Raw genomic sequence first — 26,837 nt, forward strand, 5'->3', positions numbered from 1 at the left:
TCTGGTACGCAAACGGTTAAGACCGCTTGAAAAACGGTATAACTTTTTTCAAACCGGACTAGTCTATTAGACAACGATTAAGATGCTTTTTCAAATTTTGCTATTACTTGGAATGACAATGCAAAATAATAAAGAATTCTCGTGTTTCAACTTGTTTATCTAAGCCTATAATGAAAATTTCAAAAAATGCTTTTCATAGATCTCGATCATTCATGCCCACGGTGAAAATTTCATCAATTTAGGTCGTTTAGTCCAATCTTAAGAAAGTTACACCGTTTTTTAAGTGGTCTTAACCGCTTCGCTGCCATGGACGTGTTATGTCGCGACATGTTCGTACAAGGTCACAGACGAGATATCTCGCGACGTAATTCCGCTTGTGCGTCATCACGGACGTGTTATCCTGAGATGCACACCGTTCGCGCGTTACCACGGACATGTTATTCCGCGACGCAATACCGTTCGTGCGTCACCACGGACGTGTTATTCCGCGACGCAATACCGTTCGTGCGGTGCCGCAGACGAGTAAGCACGTGCTTCTGTTTTTTCTCTCCAATTAACCGGTTAGCTGCATTCGACGAGTATACTCGTCATGACACAAAATACTGCCACTTTTCCATGTAGTAGCCAATGGTTACTACTTTTTACGCACGACGAGTATACTCGTCATGGCACAAAATACTGCCACTTTTCCATGTAGTAGCCAATGGTTACTACTTTTTACGCACGACGAGTATACTCGTCATGGCACAAAATACTACCACTTTTCCATGTAGTAGCCAATGGTTACTACTTTTTACGCACGACGAGTATACTCGTCATGGCACAAAATACTGCCACTTTTCCATGTAGTAGCCAATGGTTACTACTTTTTACGCACGACGAGTATATTCGTCATAGCACAAAATACTGCCACTTTTCCATGACGAGTATACTCGTCGTGCGTAAAAAGTAGTAACCATTGGCTACTTAAATTGTAATTTTAGTGAAAACAAAAATTCTCAAATTTCAAAATGTTTAGAGGAAGAAAGCGCCACAGCTGACTGGTTAACCCCTTGGCCTACACGATATCTGCCAATTGCGCGAGCTATGGTAAACAAGAAAATCGGTCGCGCGCCGTGCCATTCAACTGTTCAGCCGTGTACCTGAACTGGCGCAAAATGTGTACCTTTCATGACATATATATCTCAGTGCAACGAAAGGAATTGCGAAATAATAAACAATGTTTAGGTACAAATAGTAATTTTGAGACGTCTAGGGTGCAATCATAATCAATTGATCAGTTGACGAAAATAATTTATTTTTGCACAAATTTGCACAAATTCTTTATCACGAGTCTGACTCGTGGCTTTCGTTTATGGCACAAATTCTTTACCACGAGTCAGACTCGTGGTTTTCGCTTATGGCACAAATTTTTCACCACGAGTCAGACTCGTGGTTATAGGCCAAAGGGTTAAAGCGTGTTTACTCGTCTGCGGCAACGCACGAACGGTATTGCGTCGCGGGATATGACTTCCGTGGCAGCGCATGAACGGTACTGCGTCGCGAGATAACACGTCCGTGGTGACGCACAAGCGGAATTACGTCGCGAGATATCTCGTCTGTGTCCTTGTACGAACAGTATCGGTGTCGCGAAGCGGTTAAGTATATGGTCACCATTGCAATGCTATGATTCTTTTACGTTTTATTTATGTTTTATTTTCTCAGTGAGAAATTAATACCTTAGAAATAAGTGTCCTTATTCTTTACCTAGATTGGATCAGCAATTAATCACATTATTTGTTTTTAATTAGTTCAGGCGTTTTACAACCCCATAGGAATACAAGAATGTATCATTTAACCGGACTTCATATAGCAATGGAAAAATGGACAATTTGGGAAGAGGAGATACGATTATTCGAGCCTTGTACCTCGTTATTATATTTGTCGACAATCGGCAACTATAAAAACGAGCCGCAAGCCTCGAATAATCGTATCTCCTTTTCCCAAATTGTGCATTTTTGGGTACGATCTGAGCGTCAATTAGGGAGAATTTATTGCCCTCTTGTCGCAGCTGCGAATCATTCCCCGCTTAAGAGCTCCCGATAAATACTAATCACGGCTGTCCCGTCGGAACAATGTTCGACTGATCGTGATTTATGGGACCGGGATTCGCTATGATTATCCACGGGTTCGTCAAGATTCTCCTCGCAGAAGTCCCGAGTGTGATCCTGATTTCCGCTCGAAAATCTGAAACTTATATATTTTCGAAGAATGAGCACTTGGATCGACTTGTTTTTTCCTCTTTAAAGAATTCGCTTGGTAACTTCGGAAAGAATGAACTTTACGGAACTGAGGATAATTGAAAACTGTCTAGAATATCTAAAGGAAACGATAGTACGAGTGGATCGAACTGGGGAGAGTTAATTAGCAAGTTTCCAGCATTGGAAGCTCGGGAAAGGCAGGTCTCTTTCGATTTTATAAAGTACCTGATATTATTCGCGACACGATTGACATATTTCTCTTATGTGGGTATAATTTTAAATTACTTTCTTGTCTTGTCCCATGCGATTATCTTTACATTCATAGTATAGCGAATGTATTGATTCGTTGGGAAACCGATGCGTTCTTTTAATCATTCTGTATATGCGCGTTGTTTCCAAAATGGAATTAAGTTGAACGAAGTCGCTGGTTGCCTTTACGTACACTTTAATAACATTACAGTACAGCTATGGTCTTAGCGATGCGTTATTTGCGTTTTATCTTCGTACTTAGAGTTCTACGAGTTCTGGGAGTTCTAACAGTTCTGACTAACGTTCGAGGTGCCTTTCCGCTTGTCACCTCGGTTTTTTTGTTGATTGGTGGATGGTGGGTTTTGGTGGAGGAAATGAAGCGTTTTTGATTGGAGATGGGTGTGTCGGAAGAAACTTGAAATGAGGAGTGGGAAACTGTTCGAAAGTTCGGGTTGTAATTTTTCCGTTTTGTGAAATATGGAATTTATGAGTCTGTCGCACGTGTTGTCCGTTCGTCGGGTCGAAGGGTATTTTCGTTCGGATGCATTTTTTACTGTCGCAGGTATATTGCTTAATTGCTCAAGGGATGGCCAGGGACGTTCGACCTTCGGTGTTGCCGTCGCAACACATTCTATAAAGAAGTTTATTCAAATAAACAAGGTAAAGCTGACTTTCACTTCAGCTGACTTTATCCGTTCGGCTAAAATTGCATTTATTTTGCATTGCATGTATTTCAGTGCGAATCATCAGCTCATAATTTTTCTTCTTTGATTGCGAGCATACAAATTTCTGCTTGAGAATCAAAACGGAACTTATCCAGTGGCATTATACATAATTTCTCCCGGAAATGCCAAATTTCGGGTTGCTATGAATTTCCTGGTGTTAGTCCTATGCCTATGTAATTTAACACGTTGAATGCCAGGCCGGTTTTACAGAAATTGTCCGTGGCGCCACGATGAATTTTCTTTTATGCGATACATATAACGATGAAATATTATCTGCAATAAGTAAGTTACAGTGTATAAGCATGTTTGACATGCTAATTGCGACAGGGGTCACTGTTTGAATCGACGATGGTAATAATACAAAATTTTAGATATTGACATTTGTTTGAAATTATATATATATATATTATATATATATATATATATATATATATATATATATATATATATATATAATTATAATATATATATTATATATATATATATATATAATTATAATATATATATTATATATATATATATATATATATATAATATTATATATTTCTATCAATTTGGGCGCGCCGGTCACCGGTGACCCCCATGGCGTCACCGCCAAGTTAAGTGCCGGTCACCGGTGAGCCCCGTGGCATTCAACGTGTTAATGCTACGTCGATGCTAAGGATCGACGAAGTCGGTCAAGCGTGTGATGCGGCACGCGACGCGAATTCCAGGAAGACAACACAAAATGGTCTGTTTGGGTGTGAGTCACGAAAGAAAAACCGCGGAATTACAAGGTACGTGACCGTCGAACCGTGGCAAAACAATTAGAAATAAAACAGTTAAGTCATCGTTTTTATTCTAGCATTACATACTATGTACTCATATTAACCCTTTGCACTCGAGTGGTGACTCTGAGGCACCATTAAAATTGTTACATCACGTTTCAAGATAGCTTTTATATTATAAAAGTTTACATGTAAAAAATTGTTAAAAGTCTAATTGTTGTATGAGTCACAAGACTACATTTCATATGCATAAAATGCACTTCGTCATATAAAATGGAAATACCATAAGTCGGAAAAATTAATTTAGATTTACAGTTAAAATGGCTTCGAGTGCAAAGGGTTAATGTACACCGGCCGCTGCCTTTTTTGCCGACTGCCCCGAATTTCTACAAAAACTTAGTATTCTCAGATCTGCCGGTTTCAATTCCGACCTACGAACATTTCTGGGAGAAATTACTGCACTTTATTGTTACTTTACTTTACTAACATTCGGCAAGAACAGATCACATGGACACCCCATCTTTCAAAAATTCAGGACAGTGTCAAATATTTTACCGCCTTCGGTTCCAAACTTCTGTGAACCGGCGCTATTTTTCCAAGCATCGTCTTGTCGACAATTTAGGAGACAAAGAGTGGAAAGCACGAGAAAAAGCAGATAGGCAGAGCCGTCTATAGCAGCAGCACCCTCGCCATGGGATCATGATTTGAATGCAAAGCGCAAAGGGGTAGCGACAGAGAACGGCTCCTAAGAAAATTGTTTTTCGTGTCAGCCGGTGGGAATACAATTTGTTACAGGCTCTGTTCTACGGTCTGCGTCGCGTTCTGGATATTTATGAGCGGTTCGTTTGAAAGCCAGTGCCTGCGAGAAACCATCGGTCTTCGTGGATCATCGTGGAATGATCGATGAGTTAAACAAACCGTTTTCAGACGGAGAAACGGAATCCTGTGAACGGGATTCTGTTCGTATCCTCTGCTACCATTTTCTGTTCTTTCAAATTCAAACTGACACGGAAGCGAAGCACTGGTTTCGCAAAAGCATCTGAAATTACATCCGATTTTTCGAAAAATCGTTGACATTCGAGCCGATGCAATTTCGTTAAATGAAATTGTAGAATGATCGATCTGTCTGCACAATTTTACTTTTTTTTATGATTTGTTGCATGATACACCAGTTAGGAAATTGAAGTAACCTTTTATCTCGAAGATGCTATTAATTGAAATGTCTATAAAATCATTGGAAGATTTATATTTCGATTGAGAATGCACCATGTTTTTGAAGATTGAAAAATTCTGTCCTATAAAATGTTCGTGGTATGGCTTATATTACTTCAAAGTTGGTGGTGCGCCTTTCATTCAAAGTAGCATTAAACGATCTGAAACAAGATCGCGCATGAATATCTATGGGTTCCTTGTAAATGGGAAACTTCGATCTCGCAAATCTGTGATAAGTTCGACTATAAGTTATCGGTTATAAGTTTTATATAGCATCAAAAATTGTGTAATCGAGTAATTGACTAAATTGATCAATTAATAAAGCATTAAAAGTCAGTGAAAACCTTTTCCGGAAGCTTAGACTTCAATGAAGAATCATTCAGAATTTCTAACATTAATTAGCGAACGACGATGTGTGTTCGCATTTTCTCATTTTATTCGACGCGATGTAATAAAAACTTTTAACGAGTTCGATCCGCGCGTTAACAGGCAACTTGGCGACTGTTTGCAAAACGTGGGTAACTACCATTCGCGCGAGGAAAATTATAAAATCGCGCGTCGTTGCGATCGTTAAATCGTATTTGTTGAACAGCAACGTCGAATAAAGTTTGATCTGAGCGTTCGCAATCGGCGCCTAAAGAACATCAAATTAAATCTATGCACATTCCGTGGTTTAACCTTTCTCAGTTTTTCATAATTGGGACGCTTCAATGTTAATTGAATACATCGATGGCGACTCGACGGAATAATTGAAGTCTGTGCGGGTGTGATAAACGTGATATTTTGATCGACTTTTATAACAAAATCTATCTTGCCTTCTCCGAAAAAAAAAAATTATTTAGCACGGCAACTTCCACAGGGAGAAACTTTTATGGAATAATTAAAACTTGTCTACAATGTCTAAAAGAAGCGATATCGTGGCTGTTTCAGTCTTGGCAGAATTAATTAGAAAGTTTTTAGCATCGCAAGATCGAGGAGCACGAATCCTGTGATTTCATAAGATACGTAATATCATTCGCGTTGCGATTCTTTCATTAATCGATTGAAGAACTGTTCCTGCTCGATTTTAATTAACGAATATCTCAGGAAAAATAAATATGATCGGCTCGTCGGTTCTCTATAAACTGAAACAGAACGTCTTTCTGGTATCAAAGATAGGGTCACATTTCAAAAATATCGGAATCTCGTGAAATTCCTTTTAACCCTTTCAAAGGCACTGGGAACAAAGCTTCCCACCCACTTTTAGTGCGTATATGGACGGCAGGCTCAAATATTCTCAACGTTGAAATATGCTATCTATATATACAGGGTGACCCAAAATTATGTTACTTCCGGGAAATTAGAGATTACTAAGGCCATTCGAAGCAACTTTTTCCTTTACAAAAATTTTCTCCGAGGCATCGTTAACGAGTTATTAACAAAAAACACTGACCAATGAGAGGCAGGCTCGGTTGGCGCGAAGCGGCCCAGTTCCGCTCATTGGCTGGGCCGCCTAGCGCCAGGCGAGCTCGCCGCTCATTGGTTATTGTTTTTCCTCGATAACTCGTAAACGATGCCTCGGAAAAAATTTTTGTACAGGAAAAAGTTACTTCAAATCACCTCACGAACTCCTCACTTTCCGGAAATACCATAATTTTGGGACACCCTGTAGATCCCACCACCCCTAATTTTGAAGGATGAAAAATTAAAAGTAACAGCAAAGCGAATAACAGCTGTATTACTGTGCGATAAAATTATGGTAAGTGAATATTTCAATTGTTTGAAAATTCATATTGTGCCCAGAATGCAGAAAATATCTGCGGTTTCATATGTTCAGATTAAATCCTCGTTCCTCGACGGTATTTTTATCTGACAGATTTTCTAAAGCTGTCAATCGTATAATGAGGTTCCGAGTACGAAAAATTGAATTGGAACGCTGACTTCACACAAGGGTGCTTGTAATCCTGTTGTAATCCTGTTGAATTCCGTCGGTCACTCTGTTGACAAAGTGGATCGCCCGTACAGGTTCGTGGAAGCAAACGAAAGCGAAAAATTTCACCGGAAACGGATACGTTTGTCCCGTGCAAACAGCGAAATCTGGTATCAGAGCACTAGTGATAGACTAGTGATACTAGTGACACCAGTGATAGCCACGCAGACAATTTCCGGCTGTTCCCGTAGATACAGAACAAAGTTTAAAATGAAATACGACGGTGCAAGTCTGCGAACCGGATAAATAATAGACTTAGATAATGATAATAAATGATGGCCGTAATACACGGAACCGCGGGGAATTGATGGGCCTCCAGCGAAATAATCGATCTGCGAGATATCCACGGTGTACCAGGAAAAATGCTGCAATTGGGAAATGAAGTTTTCCAATGTAAATCAGCTTGCCGCGGATAATTTACATTCCAATTACTTCTGTAGCCCACTGAATGTATCGATGAGGATTTCATTTAAAAACACCAAATTGCTGTGTACAGTTTGGTATTTGGAATCCGCGTAGTCTACAACCCCTGGTAGTACATCACATTCAAGTCAAATAGTCCAGTTTGAAAAAAGTTATTGCGTTTTAAAAGATGGTCGAATACTTTTTGCCAGGGATAGCATGTTCAGAAATTTTTCGAATTTCTCTGTCAATCACCCTGATTCTAAGAAATCAAGAGAAAAATACTGGAGAGTAGACTTCGCGTAAAAATTTTAAAGTGACAACTTTGGAAAAGATCGCTACGCTGCAGAATATAGGCGCTTACGGTAAAAATAAATGGCTCAAAACCTAAAATGGAAAAACTTTATCTTCATAGAAAACCGCAGCCCGACCATCTACGAATGTGCACAGTTTATAGAACGTGTCAGGGATCAAGTAGCGAAGCACTATCGTGACTGCGGCAATCCTGGACACCATCTCCGCGAATCTGTCTTTCAATTTTCAGAAGTTTTCGAAAGATCTTGACAATCTTTTCCATCTCCGATCGCATTTGAGCAGCTCCCGGAAATGGTTTAACATTCGTGTGCGAGTACATAGATTCGATAGAATGCAATAACGATTCGTAGAAATCGTTTCAAGGATCGGAATATTTTCCGTGCCACGGTACTGTTCCCTGGAGTTCCGTGCGTCTCATTACGAGAAGGAAACGACGCGGCGGGTTAAGTGAATTCCACGACGATAGAAGAAACCGGGCCGTCGAACTATACTCATTTCGTGCTTTCGCGGAACCTTCGCTTTGGTACGCTGTCCTCCAATTGCAAGCTTTCCGCGGAATCTATGTTCTTACCCAGAAGATCGCTGCACTCTCTCGGAATTAACTGTTTCCAGCAACTACAATATTATTCTTATCTGCTATGTTCGTGTACGCACGATTGTCGATTAACACATTCAGCGCCTACAATCGACCACTAAAAAATTCCTACAAAATCAAAGCAATTTAATTAATCAAACCGAAACTAAAAAGTTAAAATTTATCATAGTGGATGATATTAGAACTCCTTTGCAGCCGAAACATTCTAGTCAAATTATATATATATATATATTTAAGTTTATATTAAGTTTTACTTATAATATATTCGAACAAACTGAATTTGACTAGAATGTTTCGGATATATATATATATATAATAGTTAAACTTCATATATATGAAAATGAATATTCAATTGGTCAAAAATTAGTGTCACCCATATTTGACCGACATGGCGCTGAACGTATTAAAAATACAGGGTGTCCCAAAATTATCGTAAAAGCGAGAAACGAGAGGTTCCTGAGGTCATTTGAAGTAACTTTTTCCTTAGCGAAAATACAATCGGCGGGTTCGTTTACGAATTATTAACGAAAAACGGGGACCAATGAGAAGCGAGATCAGCTGGCCCGAGACGGCCGAGCCAATGAGCGCACGAAGCCCACTGAGCCCGTCTCACGCCAGCTGATCTGGCCTCTGATTGGTCGCTGTTTTTCGTTAATAACTCGTAAACAAAGCCGCGTATTACATTCTGGCTAAGAAAGAAGTTACTTTAAATGACCTCAGGAACGCGCTATTTCCGTATTGCGAGACATTTTTGGGACACCCTGTAGAATCTCACGGAACCGTTGGTGGGACAAACAAATTTTGGTTTGCTTGCAGTCCAGCGAAAACATTGAATGCATATCCACGAAGCTTTTATTTCCTTCAGAGCCCGATGGATCCAGTAGAGGTAGTATAGGATTTCTATCTGTGTTTTTCCGGTGCAATATAGTTGAGAGATTGAACGATGCTCGTCGACACGGTGTCAATGTTTCGATGGGACATTTTATTTATTCTGATCGCTCTCTTTTAACGAAACAAACACTTTAGCTAGCTTCATCAGCTCGATCCGTAGAGATGCAACAGATTTACAGAAACGTTGTTCGTCGACGACACAAGTACGGCGGTGAAATGACGCGTGTTTTCTTACGAAAAATCGAGTCGATGTGGAAAAAACCGCAAAAGCCGGAGACACAGAGAAATACTGAAAAAGCCGCAAACAGTTTTCCAATTATCAGAGTCCCACTGGCGACTGTCTTTTTGTCTCGCGGATGACATGTCCGACATCACCGGTCGAATTTCTTTCCACGATTCGCGGTTTCACAAAAATTTTCGACTTATTTTATGCCGCGCGGTCGTAGATTTTTAGTGATCTTTTATGACAACACTTCGCTAACAAACCTTGGATATTCCTGGCCCGAATTTTGGACGTAGGAGTACAGTTTTTTCGCGTTTAATGGAATTTCAAGTTTCTACTTTCAATGATCATTCTTGTGGAACTATTTCCGTAATGTTCGTCAATTCGAAGTTGCAGTTGTTCCATTCAAGGAACAACACTTTTAGACCCAATAAACTGTAGAAACTAAATAAATAAACGAACTAATAAAGTCTGGATGCAAACTATCATTCAATGGACGTCGCGATGCAAACGGAAAATAAAGATGAAATTCGCACTACGGAAGTTGCAATACTTCCGCTCAAGAAATCATACTTCTAAAGCCGATAGATTAGAGTAAGATAGATCGAATGCAATAATGCGTATCGCTCAATAGAATGTATAAAATAAATAACAACATTCGATAGAAAATATCACATTCTCATCTTGAATGATATTTTGATATTCATATCATATCTTTTTAAATGTTGATATTCATATTGAATATGAAGATTTGAATAGTGAAACAGAACGGCAGTATGTAAGGAAAGCAAAGGAAAGAATAACGGATATATGGGACGATAAAAGAAAATTGAAATGAAAGGGGCAAAAACGAAGGAGAATGCAAAGCGAGGAAACGGAAAGTAAAAAGATGCAATGAAAGGAAACAAACGAGTATGAATACAGAGAAAGGAAACGAACGAAGCAAAAGTATTGAAGTATATAAAATATAATAATAAATATAATAATGATATTAATAAAATAAGTATATAAAACAAGAAAATTTGGATTTTCTACAGTTTCTATTATCATAGTTGCTTTAATAATGTCACTTATTCAATCATTTCCCACGAAAGGATCCTTATAATTTTTACAATCATGAAATGAGAACCGTTCGACCGTGACTTGTTTTTTTGTTAAATGTATTCATTAAAATGTAACGAATTCATTAAAAATTACATTAGGAAATCACAGTTCCGTTTAAACTAAACCACCCGAACTATTCCATTAAACTGTCACCATGGACAATTCCGTTTAACTAACGGATTCGTTGTTTAACTAAAAAATGACTGACTGCTTCCAAACGTTTTAATATTTTTATTTATATGGAATATGTGGAAGCGGTTGTCGAACTTAAAAGGAGGATAAAAATATGAAAAAGATCTCTAAGGGATTAAAAATTGGGTCTCTCGGTCGAATGCAGGAGCCGCGACTGATCCGACGGTGTCAGCCGAAACACGGAGGAAGGGTTGCTCGAGGGACGAATCCTAATTGAATAAATCCGTGCGTCCAGTCCGGCGGAGCCTTTTATCCGACCGGCGTCCTTGAGAGCAAGGCTAGGGCAAGGTGGTGCAGAAAGGAAGGGCACGCGTTACGCAATATACACGGTGGGGGCAAGGTGGTTGCCGGGCGGTGGACAAGGTTGATGGGGGTTGGAACGAGTGGCTGAACTTCTACCACCCGCTAGGAATTACCGTTGCTCTTAGAGGCTGCTCCCGAGCCGGGAGCATTTAATGCTACGCCCGTCGTAACGCCTTCTTGTCCTGCCCCGGCTTCCATCCAATTCTCTTTAACCTCCGTGGCAGGAAATACAATGGAAAAGGCGCCGCGACTCCGCCAGGAGATCCTCTCCGCAGCGACCCTCTATCCAGCCGACGGAGATCCTCTATCGAACAGCCGAAGAATCTGGACGTAGATATATTTCGACGAGCGATCTTGACACCGTTGCCTGGCGGACCTTGTTGAACGTGACATCGGTAGAAAGAACACGGCGTGATTGATTGTCCCTTTGCTATGCCAATGGCTAGATGAGGACTCATCGGGCAGAGTAACTCCGGCGCCCTGGGTATGTCGAAATCTTTGAAGAACGGCGTGTCAAGGTGTTTATTTTCGGGATGGATGCAGCTACGGTGGACCATCGGAGAGATAGGAGAGTGGATTAGACCGGTTTAAGTTACATGAGAGTGCGAGGATCAGCCTGTCAGGAAGTCGGATGTTTGTTTAACGAAAATGTGTGACAGCTTCTTAGCGGATACTTCTGGAGATTGAAGCTGCAGTTATTGGGGATCTAGACAGATTCGAGGAGTTTGCGGATCGGGGTGTCGGAGACTGGGTCGGATAGGGTCGTCGAAATATGTGGTGTCTTTTTAGTAGTTACTTTTCGAAGTAGGAGCCGCGGAGAATCTGAAAGGAGATTTCAGGGGAAAGAAACCTAAGATCGTGCTGAAAGAGAAGGACGCACGAATGTAAGATACAAGGATCTATAATTGAAGATGTCCAAGAACTCTGCAACTATTGAAGATCAAAAGAATTGGAGAGTGTACGAAGCTACCAGATAGTGGATCAGCAGTTTGCCGATAAAAAAATGTGTGCTATCTTCTCAAGAGCCACTTTTTCGAGATGAAAGCTGCATTTTCAGGATTAGAATCATGAGATTGGATTAGACAGTTTTGAGGAGTTTTAAGATCTACGAAGAACCAAGAACGAGAATTTAACCAATTAGCTGTGTTTTACGAGTATACTCGTCGTGCGTAAAAAGCAGTGACCAATGGCTATTTAAATTGTAATTTTAGTGGAAACAAAAACATATATTCTCAAATTTCAAGATGTTTAGAATATTTTGAGGTCAGGCCAGAATAAAACAGACAAATAAAGAATATGAATAATTGTATGAATAATTCACGATATTGGTGTCCGACGTGCATAGTGCCATTATGTACAGCAACAATTTGAATTTTCAACTTTTATATGTATTCGATTTTTCCTGCGTTTTTCGTTTATTATGTATGTAGTATATGTTAACGTTAAGCGAATAAGTAAATATTAGAAATAAAATTGTTAACTTTATAAAATAATACCGTCTCTTTGATCCAATATTTTAACAGCGACACTTACTCTGTGTTTGACGAGTATACTCGTCGTCGCTTGATTCTCGCGACACACGTAGGTGCGCGCTCTGAAAAGAAGGCGCCACTGCTAACTGGTGAAAAGAGACAAGAAACAGTAGGAAATGGATTCAAGGATTAGTGTAGAATCGGCAGCAACGATGCAGAATGTTTTCTTACGTAAACTTGGCTAGCTGTACAAGCTTGGAGAACGAGCACAATCTGTATGAGATAACGAAGGGCGCAGAGTGTAGAAGGGGAAGTAATACTAAACGATGCCGCATGCTTGATCCCCGTTGTCTTCGCAACAAGGACACGGAATTAGATGCAAACGTTATAGGCGCGTATGCAAATACGCTCGCGTAAAATGCATTTCATTGCGGAACCGTTTCGCGTCTTCGTTCTCCATGCGAGAAGAAAAATAAAATCTTGGAGATCCTGCTGCAATCTGATCCGCGATGATCATTGGATCGATTGATACCGCTATAAACAGTGCTGCTCGTAACCTGATTCGATCAGCGAATAACCGAAAGAAGCGATCATTTTCTTAACAAGATTATTCACGATCAATCTTAGATTTTCTATTCATCAAATAATCATCCAAATTGATATTGTGGCGGACCAGACATAAAAAGACACGTCCTTCAAAAACGGGGTGTGCATATGCCTTTTTCGGGTTTTCCCGACGCAAGGCGTACACACCGCAATAAAACAATAAAAACGTTGGGACACAGCTTCGGACCATAGGTCCCGGATCACCCCGGTCGGAAAATCTTCGGGAAAGGCCTTCGCCCTTCCCAAGGACTTTCCCTTACCAATTTCAATACGTTCTCCCCAATAAATACGAGGACCTCTCGACCGGGAGACGTCAGTTAGCAAGTTTTCCTCCGACTCTCAACATGTTCATATTTCTGTCTCATCCGTCACTCGTTTACCTTTACCTTCTACACACTGTACCTCATCGCCTTTTGTTACAAGTTATATTAAAGTTCTCGTTATATAAAAACCAAAAAAACTCTCTCGGATTATTTTATATAAACCGTCGCAGTAACCCCTGCGACAAAATATTATAATATAAGTTACGCGGTATTTAAGCGAATTAAATCTTGTAATTTTTAGAAGAAATGCAATTTTGAACATGCCTCGAAACAGTAATCATTTCCACGAGCGTGGACGGATTGCCGGAGGAAACGATTGCGAAAGTGTTGATTCGTTAATTAAACCGAATGACGAGCAATAAGAAAATCGTAGATCTTGACTTTAAATGTTTTGCCTTCTGCCCCGCCACAAGAACGTCGTAAAGCGTGTCATTCGCGTCCCCTATAACTGGACATCTTTCGCTCCAAACAGGCTATATCGCAGCCGTGAAGTTCCGCGAAATTTTCATAGAACCCCCAATCTACCCTACAGCATCCGCAATGAAGTTCTTATCAATTCTCGTTAACGAGAAGAACGCTATTAGCTCTGTCTAGAACTTGCAGCCCTCGCCGCGCGCGATAAGGCGCAGCTTAGGAGGATCGTCGTATTTTTCGCTATCGCTATCCTGATCCGAGCACTGTTTGACAGTCGGGTTGTTTGTCAGGGAAATCTCGTCGGATTTACGAGCCTGGTTGGCTGCGATACGTGCGCATAAATGCGACATAAATAAATTAAGGCCCTCTCTGATTCAGGGCTATCTTCCCTTGCAACGTTTTCGGTGGAATGCAAAATTAATTGGGGCATTGATTTTATTTTTTTCTTATACAGTTGTTTATTTATAATATTTAATATTTATATTAAATTATTATTCAATAATTTATATATAATAATATAAATATTTATATTTTGTTACATATATTATTACATAATATTTATATTATTTATATTTTTATTTAATATATTTATATAGTTGCTCAGATTGTTAACGATTTAATATTACAGTTTATAATTTGTTGCACGGCGTAGGGTGTCCGATAACAGCTGAGTAAGTTCTGGATCGATTTAGTGTCTTTTAGGTTGTCGCTTAAGATAAGTCTTGCGTTATCAAGTGTCGAGTGGGTTTCGTATAGTTGGTAGGTAAAAGGATAACTTTATTTATTTATCAGTTGAAATCTTAGATTAACCAGTTGGCTGTGACGCCTCCTTTTTAGAGCGAGAATCGAGCGACGACGAGTATTCTCGTCAAACGCAGGGTAAGTGTCGGTGTTAAAATATTGGATCAAAGAGACGGTTTTATTCTATAAAATTAACAACTTTATTATTAATATTTTCTTATTCGTTTACTATTAACATATACTATATACATAATAAACGAGAAACGTAGAAAAAATCGAATACTTATAAGAGTTAAAAATTCAAATTGCTGCTATAGAGTGGTATTCAGCAAAGCAAGGAACGATACATAATGGCACTTTGCACGTCGAACACCAATATCGTGAATTATTCATATAATTATTCATATTTTTTACTTGTTTGTTTTATTCTGACCTGGCTACAAAATATTTTAAACACCTTGAAATTTGAGAATATGTTTTTCTTTCCACTAAAATTACAATTTAAATAGCCATTGGTCACTACATTTTACGCACGACGAGTATACTCGTCATGACACAATATACTGTCACTTCTCCATGACGAGTATACTTGTAAAACACAGCTAACTGATTAAATTCTCGTTCTTGGTTCTTCGTAAACCTTAAAACTCCTCAGAACTGTCTAAATAGCCATTACCTTTTACGCACGACGAGTATACTCGTCATGACACAAAATACTGCCACTTTTCGTCAATTTCGTCATTTTTTGGAATTAGATCCCACGCAACGAATCGATGCATTCGAGGCATATTAATCTGCTCCAGATCAAACCTAATAAGCATTTAATGAACGCATACATCATGTAGTGTGCTCAAGAAGTTCGGGAAGGCTAAAATTTCCTCGAGGATTCCGTCGATGCAAAGGCAATTCCTGAAGCTTCCAGCAGTACGATATGAACTGTCAGGCTCGGAATCGCGTGTTTCCAAACTTTGGAACGTAATGCAGAGGCAAAGTGATTTCGGTAACCGCGAAATGATAAATTATGCAGCCCGCTGGCAACGAATACGGCGACACATCGATTCCGACTGAAATTTTCCTAATTTTAACTTGGCTCGCCAGTCCGCGTCGTAGTTAATTAGCAAATTACGAGCGGAGCAAATCCAGATAGAAAGATAACATTCAGAAACTTGTACGACAATCTCGCGGTGAATTGCAGCTTGCAAGCAATCAATTCGGGATTATGTTTGGAGTGAATTCCAACAAGATATTTTACAGAGACATTTCTACGGAATCAAACCACAAGATTCGGGGAAATCATTTCTGTTCACTGAAAAGAAAGAAATTCTCTTCATTAGGAAAAAAACGACGATTTCTATGTTATTTTCATTGTTCTAGTTCTTGAAAATAGCCAGTACAAATAATATCATCTGTTTCAATTCGTCGATAGTGTTTAGTATTCGACTTCGCTGAAAGGAAGACGAAATGGGACAATGTATAAATCAAAAGGAAAGAAAAGTGCAATAATTAATAATAAGGATTTTAAGATAACAAACGTTAGGAACGATAGGTTAAGCTAGATGTAAGAAGAATCGAATCTAAGGCGAAAGACAAGGATTATAACGAATAGATCTTTATGCAAAATAAAAATTGTCTAGGTTAAATACAAGATGCAGGTACATACACATTTATCTCTATTCTTATTTATTCGACAGTATGACAGATTAAACACTTGGAAAATATTATTGTATTACTGTCGTATAATCTGTCATACTGTAAAATTCTGAATTTGCAACTTCGTAAAACTTTCAGGCTAATTATTCTTCTACATCATCTCTTTTTTGAGGACCAAAATAAAAATGTACGAACACTGTTGTTATTATTTATTATTAACCTGCGGATTTTATGCATTTATGACAAGAATGCGGTGATGATGTTTAAATACTTGGAAAATATTATTGTATTACTGTCGTATAAACATCATCACCGCATTCTTGTGATAAATGCATAAAAACCGCAGGTTAATAATAAATAATAATAACAGCGTTCGTAAATTTTTATTTTGGTCCTAAAAAAAGAGATGATATAGAAGAATAATTGGCCTGAAAGTTTTACGAAGTTGCAAATTCGAAATTTGTTCGATCGAATAACCCGGCGCAATGAGACCAAAGGAATGCAATATCGCAAGCCGGACCACATGTATGTATAGTGTTTTATATCATGCGCAGAGGAAAGATCTCTTTACCATCCAATATTGGTACGATCCTCACCTCAGGCCACGTACCCCCACGATAGCGAGGGCTTGATGTATGATTTCCGGTTCAAGGGGCTTCCACAGAAAATCCTGTGCAGCCCGTGTTTCATTGATAAAGCCGGGAAGAGAACGGGGAGATAATGTATACTCTGAATCGCCGGAGCTGGCTGATAGCCGATCGCGAACATAATCTTTCAGCTAGGTGGACAACGGGCTGCATAATTCCTTCGGACACGCCACGCTATCGTTTCGCAACATATCCATTTAAATATCCATTTTCCGAACGAATAGTTGATTTAGTTTCCCGACTCGTTTCTATCTTCGCTGCGGTTTCGCTTAGCGTCCTACATTCTAAGTAACCAATCCTTTGCTCGGGCTCATTTTCATCGTGATCTGTTAGATCGAAACGAAATTTCCTTAGGATTCGTAAGATTTAAAAGATACGAAAGAATAATTTGTAACTCTTCTTTGCTGCGAGTTTAAAAATGTCGAAGGTTAAGCGCGGACTTTTTTTTCTCTTTTTACTCTTTTTTCATTTTTTTCCTTTTTATCCAGATCACCGTTTCGAGACTTTTTTCTACTAATTCCTGGATTCGGACGGTTTTCTAAGCTTTGCGTGGATCTTCATGAATTCCGAGAGACATAAAAAAAAGTATGTGATGTCAGTCTCCTATAACTCTGCGGTGTTAACTGCAAAATGAAGAATTCCGAAGCACTCGTAAAAAGTAAGGTTTCGGAGGCTTTAATTACATTCTCGCGATCTCGGTCTCGATATCGAAACTTCTGTCCGAGTCCTGAGCGAATGAAGTTGCAGATTGACCAAAAATATATTCAGTAGTCAAAGCAATAACTGTTATGACAACGCCGGGCGATTGAGCTGCGGGGAAATAGCTGTGGCTGTAAGATTGCTCGAGATACTTATCGGACTCGACTCAAACTTTCCCTTGAAGGGGGGGGGGGCAGTGCAGCCCGTTTCAGCGCAGGAATTCGAACATTGTTTCGGATTATCGTTATAGCCAACTCCTTTACGACGCGGCTTTTACCGCCGCGCTGATTTGTTTCGTCGGGAAAGCGGTGTCAGGCCCTCCGAAATGTCGCTTCTCGCCCCCCTGCCATATTTCCTTCCGTCATTCGAACACTCCCACAACCTTTTACATAATTTTACTCTATCGACAGAACCCACGGTGTGAAGAGCGAGGGGTCGATCCTACGCGATTTCGTCCCCTTCTCTAAAATTCTTCCTCGACGTTCCTGCCATACCATCTCGACACGCGAGGCTTCGTTCGTCAAGCCTCTATAAGCAATAAAGTGATACCGAATTTTTAAAAGATTCGCGAGAAAACCTCGATGACTTCAAAGTAAAGCTCCTCATTTTTTCTGACGTGAGAATTCTCGATTTTCTCTATAGCGACTTGACGATTTTTTGATTGATCTTACAAGTTTTCTGGGACCACGTCTTTGCTGTCTCTCTCTCTCTCTCTCTCTCTCTCTCTCTCCCTACGATTTTTTCAAACATCCTACTCTCGCGAAGACCGTACAATGTTGTTCTAACCAGCTTTTTCCTAAGTCTCGAACTATTCTCGAGGGTTCCAACCTTCACAGTGCGGTTAATTTACGAAACCAAATTTCGTTTGTACGTCTAACAATCTTTTATGTGATCTAAAAAATTTTCTACGGTTCTCGGAACTTTGTGTCATGAATCTCAATCATTTATCGACACAATTTAATAATTTCAATAATTTATCGATCACAATTTTTGTCGCGAGTTCCACGATTTTCCTGAAGCTTCTAACAATTCTTTTTTAGGCCAAAAAATCTCTTCGCAGGTTCCACAATCTTTTTACGACAGCTACAACACTTTTATAGATTCTAATTATTTTTTGCTAGGTCCACAGTCATTTCGTAATTTAATTTTTTCACAAGCCTTGCAATGATTCCGCAAGCCCTAAAACTGTTCTAAAAACCGTACATTCGTTTCGCGGATCTTTGAAATTGTTCCAAAGCTCTAGAATGTTTTCGTCGGTTCTTATTTATTATTGTAAGCCCTACAATTTTTCCACAAGCCCTGCAATTTTTCTATAAGCTGCAAAAAATATTTTACATTTTCGCGAGTCTTATATAACGGGGATATGGAACTCAAAAATTGTTTCAACATCTCCGCAGCTTGTTCGCAGTTCTTGGACACGGTACCCTATCAGTTAAAGTCGATCTGAACATTGTTCCCAAACACGTCAATCGGTCATTCTCGCCTCGCGAATTTTTTTTTGCCATCGAGCGGACGTCGTCCAGCCCCGAAGGGACGTTTCCTGTTGCGCGGGTCCCGCGAAAATCATGGCTGGACGCATTATTGTTATAGCTTCCCTCAAGAGAGTGGCTCCGGCCGAACGGAAAGGGGGAGAGCTCGCTAGAACAGAAGGAAAGAAAGGAACGATACAAGGCTGGCTAGAAACGGTCCGCTAGTGGACACGATTTCTGGCAGCCGTGTAAAGCAATTCCGTCTACTTGTCGAAAACCCGGCCACGTTTCAAGGAAAGGAGAGAAACGGCCTTCTTTTTGGTTGATCGCGCGACACGTGGTCCGCCAAGGAATGGTTGAGTAGCCGCCGCGGACTGAATGCCTAACGAATAATCGTATAAACGATTGCATCGGATTAACTATGCTTGATGGAATACCTTCGCGTTCCAATAGCCATCTCCGATTCTTATATACCGGGTGCGACCGTTCTCTCTTCATCTTTTCACACTAGCAATTCGGAGCTTAAACATTACCCGAACGATCCACACAGTGATTAGTAATTATACAAATACGGAATAAATTCGCGGCATTGTTATTTGTGCATTAATTGTTGCCATTGAAATGGTTTTACGAATATTTTTGCATAAGATAATTCTGCATAAAATCAATTTTGCACAAAAATCTGCGATCTATTAATTAGATAACATTATTAGTTATTAGATAACCATTTTTACACAGCATACTTGTTTAATGAGTCCTAAATGTAATTATTTATTTGTACAATCAGATTGCTTAGTAATATCAGACTTAATTAAACAAGCAGTTGTACCGGTATTACGCTTCATCGTAAAATAAAACTTTTTACTGCGGGTTTGCAATAGTGATCTAATTACAACGATTTTTAAAGTGCAGGACATTTAAGATAATCGAAAAGCAGCAGCGATTGGATGATTTTGGGCCACGATATCACGAATTTGTGCAGTTTAAGCTGCAAATTCGCTCCGAAAATAATCTGGAACTGCACTCTGAATGAAGCTCGCCAGAGAACTTCTCGACAAGTCGTAGACAGAGTCTGCTCGCAGTATTTTTAAATCCTAGACACCGATACAGGAAGAGACGCTCGTAATTAAAGTGAAATTCCCGGCATCGGGTCTGTTTACAACTCCGGCGGGTGCCGAAAATCCAAGGGAACATATGTTACGAGCACGTAGAGGATTAATACTTCGTAATGCCCAATAATTCTTCGCGACCTGGGCTGTGGAATTCTCGAGGATATTTCGTGGAACTATTATTAGAAACTTCCTTCCGATTCTCTAAACTCGGAGCCAGTGAGACAGCAGTCTATTAGGTTTCTGGATGCAAAACAGCGTCGTTCAATAACAATAGTAAATGAACAACTTCACTGATTCACGAGTAAGTTGCCGTAAAAATGGGTCAGCTGCTCAAACAATTATTTCAGTAAAATAAACTGTCGTTGACACATTTTTTAACGTTGGAAAGTTACGGGATACAATTTTCTGTTTGGCACAAATTCATATAATTTTGTTTCAGTCTCAGTTTATTAGAAAATTTCTATCAATTTAAAACGTTAAAAAATGTGTCAACGACAGTTTATTTTACTGAAATAATTGTTTAAGCAGCTGACCCATCTTTACAGCAACTTTAATCGTGATTTAAATTGATAGGAATTTTCTAATAAATTGAGACTGAGACAAAATTATATGAATTTGTGCCAAATAAATAATTGTAACCCGTAACTTTCCAACGATTTTTGATGTTACGAACACGTAAGGTTTATCAATAAGAATTGTATCAAATCTGTAGAGCAATTTTAATTTTAGCGACTTCTCAATTATGATAGGATTGTAAACCTATTTTCAATATATTTTGTTATTCACAGAACTCACACGATGTAGTAAACATGTATGTTTAACAAAGCATAAAAAGACTATGCTGTCATAGTATGCTACCATATGCAATTATATATATTTATGCTATTATATATATTATAATACGGAACATATATATGGAATGATTAATCACGAAGCGAGTGAAAATTTTCATTATACCATTTATTACAATATTCGTTACCATATGTACGTCAATTATACTGTGTATATTGACGATTATCTATACCTATGTTTCAGCTGCAGTCATGCAATTCGTGAATAAACAGATAACAGAATAAACAAACAAACGTAATAACCAAACTTAACGCCCCCGAGCACTCGAACGCAGAAAAAGCAAAACAAATACGCACGATACAGTAATTTCCAATTTTCCTCCAGCTTGTAAACACAAATGAAGAATTTGGAAAGAGGAGATACGATTGTTCGAGCGGCTCGGTTTTGTAGTTACCAATTGTCAAGAACTATAAAAACGAGCCGCAAGATTCGAATAATCGTATCTCCTCCTTCCAACTTGTCCGTTTTCGAGTGCAATTTGTGCGTCAATTAGAGAGAATTTACTGTATTTGTCTTGAGAGCGTCCAACGTGCTCGAAAGAGTGTACAGCAGAAGGAAGCTAAACAAAACACTTCTAAATCTAAGGGAACGGAGAGAAATCAGTGGGTCAATTGAAAAGGAGAAAATAGATCTAGGAAAAAGCAAACCGAGCAGAATCGGTGAACCGTGATCTGTAGGGCGTTTGTCCCCGTGAGAATGCCACTGCAAAAAGAGGCATTCGCCGGAAAAGACTGGGTGACTTCCGGCCGAGAGCGAAAGCACGGGAAGGAATTAATTAAACGGTAGACATCGGGAAAAATGGGAGAAAGGTACGCCGGGAGATAATAGTGTCCAGGGGCTTGTACCTTTATTGCGGCACCCTGATTGTCCGGCGAGCTTCCTTTCATTACTAAAAAGATATTAGAGGTCACAATGCCGGACATACAGTTGCACAGAAAATTGAGCATACACCTTGTAAAACGTAATAACTTTTTTAAGACTGAACTAAGTGACTTGAATTTGTTTTAGATGACATACTCGTCGTCGCTCGTTAAAATTATTAAGAGGAGAAATAATTTTCTACTTAATTCTCGTTTTTTCGAATTGGTGCTTCAATAGATAGCAATTGACTGAAATTGTTTAAAATTATATTTCAACTGATTTGATGCAAAGACAAAATAACGAAAGAGGATCGTTTGATCGGAATAAAAGGAATCGAATCGACAGCGCTATTCGATCGATACAAAACGGAGATTTATTCAACTCCCCTCGATAATGACTGTTTGAATATTTGATCGTTGCAGCTGATCATTCGATCTTCTGATCGGTAAATACCCGTTACAAAGGGTGCTATATTAAAAGCTTCCAATGGATTCTTGCATCATTTAAATTGCCATTTGTGACATCGTAAGAACAAATATAATATTGTAGCTGAAACACGCCCCCGGCTACTGCATTATTGATATCATGGCATTTGTTATTAAGCTGGTTGCGTTCGTAGAAGAAGCTCGGCCCGATAATTTCGACAGACTGTTATCACTGACATGAGTTATTTATTATTAATTATTCATCTGTGATGAAGAATTCACGTTTACTAGGAACATGGTGCGATCATTGCAATTTTATGCAATGAAACTTTCAGCTGACCTACCAAACAATTTTTCACAAGTTCTCTGTCCCGTTAGCCTAGAATGAATGACATAATACTGAGCTCAGACTAAACAATTAAATAACAACAATTTCATTAGCACCTGTACAGTCGAAAAGAAATTGATGTATAGATTTTTAAACTGCAAGGAAGCGTATAAATTAACAAGATCTAACAGCATTTTTATTTTATTTTTACTTTAAGTAATCTCTTATAATTGACAAAGAAACCTTTCCTTGATTCTAAATTTTATAAAATGACGTATGAAAATTGAAATTTCCATAAAAATTCACAATCTAGTAAAAAGTCGAATAAACCTTAGCTTACCAGTTTTATTAAGAAGACTATGCAGTCCAACTTGGTAAGGTTTTTGGATCAATGTTTGGCAGTGTTCGACAGTGAACGGGTGCGCTAACAATTGCCTTATTTCAAGCAAAGCAGCGAATTAATATACAGGGTGTTCCAAAAATGTCTCGCAATCCGGAAATGGCGGGTTCCTCGGATCATTTGAAGCAACTTCTTCCATTACAAAAATTTTCTCCAAGGCACCGTTAACGAGTTATTAACGAAATACAGTGACTAATAAGAATCGAGTACGGCTGACGCGAGGCGGCCCAGTTAACCAGCGCACGAAGCCCAGTTCCGTTCATTGGCTCGGTCGCCTCGCGCCAGCTGAGCTAGGATTCGACCGCCCGACCGCTGGCGCCGTTGGCTCGGCCGCCTCGCGCCAGCTGAGCTGGGATTCGACCGCCTCGACCGCTGGCGCCGTTGGCTCGGCCGCCTCGCGCTAGCTGAGCTGGTATTCGACCGCCCGACCGCTGGCGCCGTTGGCTCGGCCGGCTCGCGCCAGCTGAGCTGAGCTTCGACCGCCTCGACTGATCACTGTTTTTCGTTAATAACTCGTTAACGGTGTCTCAGAGAAAACTTTTTTGAAGGAAAAAGTTGCTTCAAATGACCTGAGGAACCCGCCACTTTCGGATTGCGAGACATTTTTGGGACACCATGTAAAAGAACTCCGACTTGTCTCATCATTTTCAAAATATCATGTAACTCGGGTGATTTTCGACTAACAGTTTCCCATCTTTCTCGTTTTCAGGTAAAGCCGTACCATTCGTAGAGTTGACAGTAGCTCATGCTTCAGTCTTGACGATCCTGGCGATCAGTTTCGAGCGTTACTACGCGATCTGCGAGCCCTTGAGAGCAGGGTAAGCATTGCAAACAGAAGAACAAGTACTCACAAACACATTTCGCCGGATAAATATATTCGGGGAAAGGAACAATGAGCAACGATAATTAGAGCGAGCCGGGCAGATTTATGCTAACATCGCTCTGTTCGTTAACGCGGTTGGTCTTCACTGAAATATTCTTCAAAGGATCTGACACGCGAACAAACCAACTATCGCCGTCCGAAATCCTTTGATGGATATAACAGCAATTAACAGCCGGCTGTTTTAACGCATTAACCGCCGCGCTGATATCTGCAAAGCTTTTACAAGTCTGAAATTCTATTATTCGCGAAACCAAATTACACACGAACGGGGATTCATCGCGATAACTATCTGTTAATCCTCTTGAATTTCGCGAAACTGAATTCATCCCTCTCGGATCGTTAAGTGTCTATTGATTCTCTAATATAGTATAATTGACGATGATTCGCGTGAACCTATGAGTCCAAGAAAAAAACTCAAATGCCTTTCAATACCGGATAGGGTAAGTGTGGGTATTACTGTGGGCGTCCAAAATACTGCGATATTTTATAAAAGTCATAAAATCTAACATTTTATAGTGTGGAATCTTCTAGAAATGAATCTCATAATTGTTTATATTTCAGTTTTAATTCATTTATTTTACGTTACGCTTTTTAATGAAAAAAAAATCTAATATTTTGGGAGAAGTAAATATTGAAATTAAAGAACAATAGGTATAGCTAAATTCGTGCTTTCGAAGATCTAATATTTTGAGAGAAGTAAATATTGAAATTAAAGAACTATAGGTATAGCTCAAGTTGTCAATTGATTGGCTTAAAAGGTCTTATTTTCTTTGTCAACGTTCGCCTTCATTGAGGGAAACCGCAGTAATACCTACGCTTACCCTAGTAACTTTGAACCACTAAAACAAAACGACCACTTTCGATATCTCCTGAGATTGAATTGAATCAAGACGTCAGAAGTCGTTCTTGATTTACATAAGCTCGAAATGATCAAGCATACAATTTGTATTACTACCATTCACTTAATAGAGATTCATTGTTGATCGTAGATGGAAAGTTCAGATAAGAACTTTCTTCCTTACAATTTTCTTAGATGCTCCACGCTAGATATAACACTTTCAGTTTTCCTACTATAATTTATAAACATTTCAATTGTTTGAATCGCAACTTATGACTTCTCTATACATTTGGCAAGCATTCAAAATCAGGTGTTCCATGTATTAATATACAATACTGTACTGTATTAATTTTTCGTATTCGTGACAAAAATATTCGATGCAGCACAAAATAATAATAAGGATAGAAACATAACCATTACTTGGAACTTCTTAAAAGTAATTAAAATTTTAAGAACTATTCAGTTCCATTGTCTTGCAATTTTCATTTTGCATAAAAATCCACGGTGTACGCGCTACAAACTTTCAACTCACTATTTTCGTCGAATCGCTGAAACATCGCAGTGTGCGCGTCTCTATCGCTTTCCCGATTCGATTGGTATTAGATCCATGTGTCACGTCGGCAATCCCAGATGACAGTCACGACCCGCGAAACGCCATACCGTTCTGTCGATTTCTATTTTTTCCTCCGTTTCTTTCCGTAGATACGTGTGCACGAAGGCCAGGGCGACGTTCCTCTGCCTGCTGGCGTGGGTGGCGGCAGCGCTCTGTACCAGGTGAGAATTCGCAAAAAAAAGCCAAGTGCGCCGTCACGTTGGATCGATTTCGTGATTTCTTTAAAGCTTCTCCATTTGTTTGGCTCGCGTTTGCCGGCTCGTTCACTCGCCCACGCCCTGCTGTCCGGCTTTTCCTAGCCGATGCTCCATCCACTTCCGGTTGCCCGGAGTTACAAAAATCATGCTTCTCCGAAAGGGTTTCAAAATTCATTTTTCCCGCCCACGGAGACTTCGGAAGCACGGAGAGTCCTCGACCTTTGCTAACAATTCCGCTGGGAAATTTCGCGTGGGCTGCATGATACGTTTGCAATTACAGTAATTTCTCCCGGAAAAGCCAAATTTCAGGCTGCTATGAATTTCCCTGTGCCAGTCCTACGTCTATGTGTTTCATTGGTTCGACGGAAGACAACACAAGATGATCTGTTTGGGTGTGGATCAGGTAAAAAAGACCCACGGAGCTACGAATCGTGACAACAAATTAGAAATAAAAAAGTTAATTTATCGTTTTTATTCTGGCATTATTATGTGTTCATATTAATGTACATCGGCATGCTGGCCGCTGCCTCTTTTTTGCCGGCTGCTCCAAGTTTCTAAAAAAAACGAGCCGCAAGACTCGAAGAGTCGCGTATTCTCAGATCTGTCGGTTTCAATTCCGACTTCCGAACATTTCTGGGAGAAATTACTGTACCGTGTTTCTTCTGCCTGCGTATTGAACTGTTGGATGAAACGAGTATCGCGCTGCGCTCTTTCGTTGTTACCGTATCCTGCGTTGACAACGCTGCGATTGAAACATGTGAACACATGTTATCACTTTCAAGATGTTGTCGTCGACAGATCTGATCACTAATTTTCTTTATTAGCAGAGTTTCAAGTTACATTACTGTCTATCGAATTTGTTTTTTTTTTTAATGATTTTCCTGAGAAATCGGTAGATCGTATATTGTACAGCTGAATCAATGCATAAACGTATTGTTAAATATTTTTTAATTGTGACATACCGGGTTTTTTCTTGCGATCACAGGATTATTCGAAAAGGAAAGCTATTAGAAATGTTACGTGTCTCTAGCAAACTGCGGATTTTGTGCAATTATGAGAAAACTGAATGGAAGAAACGCAATAGAGAGATCATTCCATCAGATGAATTGAAAGATAACGC

At 39.5% G+C, this 26,837-nt stretch overlaps 1 protein-coding gene across 10 annotated transcripts in view; it reads left to right on the forward strand.

Moving 5' to 3' along the window:
• Window positions 1–26,837, forward strand: part of ETHR (ecdysis triggering hormone receptor) — a 96,836-nt gene that overhangs the window by 47,058 nt on the left and 22,941 nt on the right. For all 10 annotated transcript variants that reach the window (XR_013033492.1, XM_033473282.2, XM_033473227.2 and 7 more), the window contains exons 5-6: window positions 23,896–24,004; window positions 25,610–25,681. Coding sequence is in view for 9 of the 10 variants with exons in the window: in XM_033473282.2 (XP_033329173.1) it covers window positions 23,896–24,004; window positions 25,610–25,681 (181 nt within the window). In the remaining variant the exon portion in view is untranslated. The remainder of the gene's footprint in view (window positions 1–23,895; window positions 24,005–25,609; window positions 25,682–26,837) is intronic.

Source organism: Megalopta genalis, chromosome 1, assembly GCF_051020955.1.
Source record: "Megalopta genalis isolate 19385.01 chromosome 1, iyMegGena1_principal, whole genome shotgun sequence".
Classification (NCBI taxonomy): Eukaryota; Metazoa; Arthropoda; class Insecta; order Hymenoptera; family Halictidae; genus Megalopta; species Megalopta genalis.